Source organism: Pyrus communis, chromosome 2 (genome assembly GCF_041283825.1).
Source record: "Pyrus communis isolate YQ-2024b chromosome 2, ASM4128382v1, whole genome shotgun sequence".
NCBI lineage: Eukaryota > Viridiplantae > Streptophyta > Magnoliopsida > Rosales > Rosaceae > Pyrus > Pyrus communis.
In genome coordinates, this window is record NC_142566.1 from 2,026,479 (window position 1) to 2,035,000 (window position 8,522).

Genomic DNA, 8,522 nt, shown 5'->3' on the forward strand with positions numbered 1-8,522 from the left:
CATCACCTAGTATGTTTTTATTTTAAATTAACCGTTGAACAGTGACCTAGAGACCGGAAATGGAAAACGTTGACATGTCGGAACGTATTAGGGTTATGTACTAATTTTTAATTATATATAATAGTATTTAGTGAATTATTTTGGTTGACTTTTTCATTAGTACCTAAACTAAAAATATGATATTTTAACTAAATTTTTTTATTTAAACTAAAAGACATCATGCTTAAACGCACCTAGTGAAGGTGTATTCCAAATCTCCGCATTTTTTATCTTTGTATTTACATGCATTTACACTAATCGTGGCCATTCAACTAATCTAACATAATATAATTCTTCCACGTCAAATTTAGATTGAGATCCCCGTCGCACCATATCACTCAGCATCTCTCTGCCAAAATCACAAAAAACTTCCAGTGGTTGCTGTGTGGTTCCAGCCATGTACTTGTCTTTTACCAAAGAAAGTTAAACTTACAACAGGCTTCATATATGATGGATGCCTGAAGGGTAAGGAGTAATGTCTTAGGCTATGAATTTTGAATTTTGGGTAACTAAAATCAGTTCATCCTTCTAATTATGTCTTTTGCTGTGATCCAATAGAAGAACACGATTAATAAAAAAATAAAAAATAAAAAGTCAAAGCACACCTATTTTCGTAACTACTCTATTTTTGTCATGCCAAAGGCAAATTGAATATTAGTTGAAATTGAATTTTCCATTTGGACAATTACGACACAGTAGTTTAAGCTTTTCGATTACTATGGCGTTGTGCGGCCGGCGGAAGAAAAGCGGGGTAGAAGGCAAGAGAGAAGACTCGTGGTGTGGGATAGAGTAGGGTGCTAAGGTGCAGAAACGTGTATTCTGTTCTAATCTAACGTGGATTAATTTAGTTCAATAGATTAATTAAATGGTCAAAATTAGCCTAAATGCGTATAGATGTTAGGTTAAGGGAGAGACTCGGGACCGGTGGAGGTCGTCCCAGCTGAAACGCTGGTGGCAAGAAGAAGAAGAAAAAAAGGAAGTTGAAACCAAATTAAAGCATTAAATTTATTTATGATATGAAATAAAATATAAAAGCTAACGTCATTCCTGTTTTGAAAATTCTATTACCCTGTTGTTATATATTCACTCTTTGAGGGGCAGAGAGAGGAGAAGAGAAGAGGGAGAGAGAAATAAAGTGAGAGACACAGAGAGAGAGAGAGAGAGAGAGAGAGAGAGAGAGATGGCGGCAGTTTTGCTGGGAAAGCTTCTGATTGCCGTCGTGCTACTGATGCCGCATGCGGTGGTTCTGTGCAGTTTTCCCGCCACTCTAACTCTGGAGAGAGCTTTTCCAACAAATCACAAAGTGGAACTGAGTCAACTCAGAGCTCGTGATCGAGTCAGGCATGGAAGGATGTTGCAGCAGTCGCCAAGTCCAAGTGGTGTCATCAGTTTCCCCGTTGGGGGAACCTTCAATCCATACCTAGTCGGGTAAATATAATTTCTTGCAAATTCAGTAATTAATTAATAGAAAACTAGATTTTAATCCTTAAATAAGATGAAGTTTAGAAAAAATGTCTTATACAGGATTAAAATTTGATTTTAGTCCCTTGACTCTATTTAATGTCAATTTATGTATTTAATGTCTTTTTTTTATTTATAATTTTATGGTGTTCATAAATAAAATTTTAAGATTATATTATAAATTTTTTAATTCTCATTATGATAAGTATCTTATATAAGAAAATATTTTCATACATATTTTTCGGTACACTTATATTTTTGTATATTATCTTATGTGCCACTAATTTATTGTAATATATTTGGGTACGAACATTTTGGTACACTAGTTTAATATAATATATTTAGGTACAAACATTTTGGTACACTAGTTTAGTATAATATATTCAGATATGAACATTTTGGTACACTAGTTTAATATCATATATTTAGGTACGGAATTTTTGGTACACTTATGTTTTTGCATATTTTCTTATGTGCCACTAATTCACTACAATGTATTTAGGTATCATAATATATTTAGGTGCAAATATTTCGGTACACTAATTTAGTAAAATATATTATGATACGGACGTTTAGATACACTAATTAGAAGAAGTTAAATAAAATTAATGAATTAACATGTGTATAATAATAAATTTAAAATTTAATGTAATAACATAGATACCTATTAAATATTTAAACAAAAATATAATATGAATTTGAATTAAGTACACATTGAAAGACTAAAATCAATATCTAATCAAACACCAGATTTTTATTAAATTTTAATCTTCTTCAAGAATTAAAGTTCAAAAATCCCATTAATTAATGATTTAACTCTTGTTATTCCTCTCTGTATCGTTGATTTTTTTTTCTTCTTGTAAATGTTGCAAAACATGTTTAGTTAGTCCACACGTCTTCTGTCATGATAAATACTGGAAAATATGACAACTATATGTGCTTACGAATCATGACGTAAGTAATATATCATGATATTCTAGAAAAAGAGCGTTCTAATTCATTTGGTTCACGTCTTAATATTTTATTAGCGTTGACTTAGACCCAATAATCATTGAATTAATGCAAATACTTCTTTGAGTTACAGATATATATATATATATATATATGTTTTTGTTTTGTTTACTTGCTTTTGTTTTGTTAATTACATTTCTTTTTGTTTTTTCTTCTGCTTTACTCATATTGGTTTTGAAGTAAAGATAGGGTTAGATTAGTTGGTTATAAAGTAACGATAAAGGGACGCAATCACATTATCTAATCCACATCATTACTTGGAAACAAGAGGGCAAACTTTTTCTTTTTCTGTCTGTTTTTTCGTTTTGGGTTCCTTCAATTGTTTGTGGAATGACATGGGTTTGATAGGGTGCTTAAGGGACTGTATTTTAAGGAGGTCCTTTTGTAGTACTTACTCGGAATTTCACTTTCATCCTCGTACTTTTTGTTGTTGCATTTTTATTCTTGTAGTTTCATTAATTCCGTCACAACCATTAGTTCAATCTGTTAAATTCTCATTTTTTAAATGAGAAGATGCGAACAAAAAGATAAAAAAAAAAAAATCAATTTCATTGAGGGAATGGCTTAAGTGAATAAAAACAAAACTACAAGGACAAAAATGTAACAAAAAACTACATGGACGAAAGTGAAAATCCAAGTAAACTCCATGGGCTATTAGTGCGGTTTGGTCTTTTTAGAATACAAACTAGCTACTGATTAGTTGTACTTTGCTTCACAAAGTTAGAAATGTGTCAAGTTGGAATCTTAATTTGTTCCATTGATCAAAACAAAGAAAACCAAACAAGCTCATCAATATGTAACGTACAGTTTATGTATTGATTCACAACACATAACAGTTGTGTAGTATCAGAATCATTAAGTGATTGATTTTACACATAATTGTCTTATTTTGATAAATTATCGTACTTCTTTATTGATTATAATATCCTTAATTTCTTCGGACTTATGACTTGATCGTAGGCTTTATTTTACAAGCGTGAAATTGGGTACACCTGCAACAGAGTACTATGTTCAGATTGACACCGGAAGTGATGTTTTGTGGGTTGGCTGCACTTCCTGCAGTGGCTGCCCCCAATCGACTGGACTCAAAGTAAACTCATCACCTCTCTTAATCCTTCTCATCCTTCCTCTCCGAATTCAAATTTGTCAAGTTTTCGGAACATAGAAATAACATACTGCTGACCATTTTTCTTCATACAGATCCAGCTGAAAGATTTTGATCCTAGTAGCTCCTCAACAGCCTCGTTGGTCTCTTGTTCGGATAAACTGTGTACCCTTGGACAGCAGAATCAAGATTCTCTCTGTGATGCACAAAATAAACAGTGCACTTATGATTTCGAGTACGGCGATGGCAGTGGCGCATCAGGCTACTATGTATCAGACTTGTTGCTTCTTGACAGAGCCGGCGGTGATCAGTCTGGTACCTCAAACTCTTCAGCTAACATTGTCTTTGGGTAAGTTATATGATGTACTTTGCACTATAAGTAAGCACAACGGTCGTATACTCTGTCCATATTTTGATTGAACATGGTCTCAAATGGTGTATTATGAAACAGTTGTAGCACCTCAGCAACAGGGGTCTTGCAGAAAACAGCTTCAGCAGTTGATGGGATTTTTGGATTTGGGCAGCACGAACTTTCCGTCATCTCCCAGCTGTCTTCACAGGGATTGGCACCAAAAGTATTTTCTCACTGCTTTAGAGGAGATGACACCGGTGGAGGGATTTTGGTTCTTGGCGAGATCACGGAACCAAACATAGTTTATAGCCCACTTGTCCAGAATCAGTATGTGCAACAGTACAAGTAATATCTAAATTTCGTAACATATCATAAGCTCGACTTTGACAAGTGAACAGCAGTAAAATTTCACTTAAGTTTACATGCATCATAAAAGATATTTTTAGTGATAAATGAGGATTTTGAATCATATAACCCTTGGATGAGTAAGTTTAACTATATCTAATTGTTCATGTCCGAAATTTCAGGGCTCACTATAACTTAAATCTGAACAACATTGCTGTTAATGGCCAAAAACTTGACATTGATTCATCAGTGTTTGCAACATCGAACACCCAAGGAACCATAGTTGACTCCGGGACAACTTTGGCATACCTTGCAGAAAATGCCTATGATCCTTTCGTCAACGCTGTAATAGTTCTTGTTAAAAAATTTACTTTTCAATTGATCTATTTTGTGTACCGGTGATTTGTTCTCTCTTCGTACTTTCAAACTTAATTCAACCTGGATTACTGTTTGAATAACGTGTTATTTCGTTGCTTTGCAGATAACAAGCGCTGTTTCACAATCCGTGACCCCTGTCACCTCTCAGGGAGATCAGTGCTACATAGTCACTTCCAGGTTCACATTTTCAATATTTTTGCACTATTCGTCATTGAGCGTTGCTATTTCATTCGAACTGTAATTCTTAAAGTGTGCATAACCCCGTTCAGCATCTCTACTGCATTTCCTCAAGTTAGCTTGAACTTTGATGGCAATGCATCCATGATTCTAAGACCCGAGGACTACCTTTTACAGCAGAACTCTATGGTGAGTTACTTTTTGTGTAGTTTATTTACTTCTGAGTGGTTTTTTTTTTTTTTTTGTTATATGACTCTGTCTACTCCTTACGCTGCATCTTGAACTGAAACCAAAGATTTCATCTTCTTTTTTTTCCCGACTACAGAATGGTGCTGAAGTATGGTGCATCGGCATCGGGAAAAATCAGGGTCAACAAACTGTATTAGGAGGTATGAAAAATGAATGCAACTTTTATTCAAGTTTGTTGCAACACCATTCACTAACAGCCTGAAGTTTTAAATCTTGATGAGCAGTCATTCATCAGATCGCTTGTGCAAATCCAATGGCTAACGCTATTAGCTCAAAAGTTTTCAACCCTTCCCATTGTGTTAGTTCTGTATGACAAATTTGACGAATTGGATAAATATAAACTTGCAGATTAGGTTCTAGTTTATATATACTCTCTTTCATATAAGTAAATTTTGCTTGTGTGACTGGAAATCTGCTTGTTAGGACATCACATCTGCTATAGCTTATTCATTCATATAATTGTGTCTAAATTTTTCCTTTCATTAAGATAACAGTAATATTTTCATCTTTTCCGACAGACCTCGTCTTAAAAGACAAAATCATTGTGTATGATTTGGCGAATCAACGGATTGGTTGGGCTCAATATAACTGTAAGTTCAGATATTACTCTTATACCTTATTCCAAGTGTTCAGCACTCATTTCATCCACCATATGAAAATCATATTCCGAAAGTACGAGCAAAAAAGCACCAGAAAATACTAGTGGTGTTTTTATTTGTGAATGTATGAACTATGAATATTTCTCCCAGGTTCAAAGTCAGTCAGCGTTTCTACGAATACAAGTACCGGAACTGCATCTGTTAATCCAGGGTCGATAGGCCTTAGTGGTTCAGCGCGCAACGACCCCTTCAAGCTGATGACAACAAGCATGATGATTTTCCTTGTTCTCACGTCAATCATTCACATTGTCCCATCGCTGTAGCACTGGATATAGGCCCTGTTTGGCACGCGTGCGATGGGATTATTGTACACCTTAGGGCGACAGATCTGGGGTTACCATTCTTGGTTTGATACTTGTGACGATTGTGCAGTTTCTCATGAGTTAACATGGTAGCATTCAGCGAGACCACTCACTTTTACAGAAGTCATGTCAGCTATTCTTTTCTCTATTTTTGGTTTTGGTTAGGGTTATTATTTCAACAGGCACACAGTACAACTTTCATTATATTGATTGACACCATTGTAAATGACATTCATAAACTTACGCATTTCATACATATATAGCAGTGGATTTTTGCTTCGTGGTACAGAATTTCGCTTTGAGGTTGCCAGCCCTCTGTTGAATTTCATTTATGTGAAAACCAGTATAACAAATTGGAATAAATAGATTAGTCATTTAACAACATTGACATTATCTTTCATGCCTAGGGTATCAATCAACAGTAAGTCCTAGTTGATGAACAGATATTCCATCTCAACTCAAATTCAAAATCGGCAGCATCTCAGCCGCTGCAACTGGAAACACAAACAGAAGCGACTCATCCCTCTTTAATTTCTATCTTGGTATCATCCGTTTCTGTCCTACTACAAACATCTCTTCCCTCATCATGGACTTAGCCACTACCGCTGCCAACCCAATCCCTCACCCTAATGTTGCGTACTTTCTCACGATTAAATTAGACCGCATTAAGTACCCCTGGTGGCGTGCACAATTTATTCCCCTTGTCCTTCATGGATGGGATGTCGGTCTGTCTTCCAGCCTTTGTTTCCAATGCTGAGGGAAGGTTAACTGACGAAATTAACCCTCTCTACGAAACATGGATACAGCAAGATCAATTGGAACAGTCCTGGTTAACGAGTTCCTTAACTCCCAATGTTCTGTCTGTCATTGTGAACAAAACCTGTGCACCAGATGCATGGAAGACGCTGCAAGAATGGTATGCATCCTCATCGCATAACCGTGTCGTCCAGCTCCCTGGCAAGCTAATGAACATGCGATGTCGTGACCTCTCAATCACCGACTTCTTGGATAAAAATCAACTCCTTGGCTGATCAACTGGCACTCTGGTTCTCCCATACCAGATGAAGACCTTGTGGCCACCATTATGAATAATGTGGGGCCTCTGTATGAGAACACCGTGGCCTCCATCCAGGCTCGGGAATCTCCTATATTGTATACTGCCCTTGAAGCTCTCCTACTCATCCGCTCTTGTTTTAGTTGGCCGAGGGAGTGGGCCTGCACCTGCCATGTCAGCAGTTAACAGAGGAGAAAGATGCCATTGTTACTTCAGGTGTGCCATTGTTGGCTTATACGAACAGAAAAATTGAACTACGTTATCAGTTTCAGTGAAAGCTTGCACCACAGGTAAACCGAGCTTCTTATCTACGGAATTTGCCATTGATGGGTTATAATCCATGCTAAATCCCTCTTATGCCTGGCTTGTAAAGGGGCTTCAAATATTTTGTTTTATATATTGCCAAGTAATAACCACAAGCTGCTCAAATCCTATTAAGTTTTCAGCTTTTACATTTCAAGCCAATGGAAATGAAGGTTCTTCAATTCTCTTTCCTCTCTGGGATAAGGTAGGGTTTCTCTTCCTTCTTGATTGATTCATATTATCGTAACCTGACAATCTTATTTCTTAATGAAAAAAAAAAAAAAAAAAAAGAAAGAAGGAAGGAAAATCCTTGTAGCGCCAAACCCTGTGCAAATAATGAGGATCAACCACATGAAATTGTGAAATGATGAAATACTGGACACCGCTTGGTTTCGGTGAAGATTTCCTCAGTGTATAGAACTCTTTGGCTTGCTAATTTGTGTTCAAGGGCTTCGTAACTTACGTTACACTTAACACACTAATTTCTACCAAAAAATTACAACTTTCAACCAGAAAACAGGACTCAATATTCTACTTGATATTTGGGGCCTTAATGCGTCAACTCCCCCGGCCACTCCATTGAACAGCTTGTTGAATAAGAAGAGTATCCAAGATAACTCTAATGATCCCAAGAAGAAGAAAATAGAGCACACTCTTAAAGAAAGCTCACAAAACAAACTAATTAGCAAAGCTTTTCTTATTTAGCTCTAGGCTTTGTTTTTCCTTGGATGATTTACAATGCTTGGGGACTTGGGTATTTATAGCAAACCAAATGAAAGCTACACCACACACTTAATTAAACTAAGATTTCCAACTACCACACAAAACACATTAATTGCACCTAATTATGTTGTTTTCCACACAACCTTACCTAACTTTGCAATTGTAAGCAATTACATCATCAAACTAGATATGGACTTGGACTTTAGATTGGGTTGTGGATTACTTATGGTTTTGGGCTTGACATTGATTCTCAACACTCCTCCTCAATGTCAGCTCTCATTCTTTGCACTGTGCTGAGTAAACAGCGAAAAATTTCGAGCTTGCCTGTACTCAAACTTTTTGTGAACAAGTCCGCAACTTGATC

At 36.1% G+C, this 8,522-nt stretch overlaps 1 protein-coding gene across 1 annotated transcript; it reads left to right on the forward strand.

Annotated features, from left to right (window-relative positions):
- The first annotated feature begins 726 nt into the window (after positions 1 to 726).
- Positions 727 to 6,364, forward strand: LOC137748649 (aspartic proteinase 36). The gene is made up of 10 exons (XM_068488816.2): positions 727 to 1,467; positions 3,472 to 3,601; positions 3,712 to 3,965; positions 4,068 to 4,295; positions 4,496 to 4,658; positions 4,795 to 4,868; positions 4,961 to 5,057; positions 5,194 to 5,257; positions 5,636 to 5,707; positions 5,867 to 6,364. The coding sequence occupies exons 1-10, from the start codon at positions 1,220 to 1,222 to the stop codon at positions 6,037 to 6,039; spliced, it is 1,503 nt and encodes a 500-aa protein (XP_068344917.1). The 5' UTR covers positions 727 to 1,219; the 3' UTR covers positions 6,040 to 6,364.
- Positions 6,365 to 8,522: the final 2,158 nt, after the last annotated feature.

Excerpts from the sequence above, each read along its gene's own strand:
- LOC137748649 (XM_068488816.2), top strand. The coding sequence starts at position 1,220 with ATGGCGGCAGTTTTGCTGGGAAAGCTTCTGATTGCCGTCGTGCTACTG. Across the intron at positions 4,659-4,794 it reads ATGATCCTTTCGTCAACGCT|ATAACAAGCGCTGTTTCACA; the intron begins GTAATAGTTCTT and ends GTTGCTTTGCAG. Across the intron at positions 5,708-5,866 it reads TGGTTGGGCTCAATATAACT|GTTCAAAGTCAGTCAGCGTT; the intron begins GTAAGTTCAGAT and ends TATTTCTCCCAG.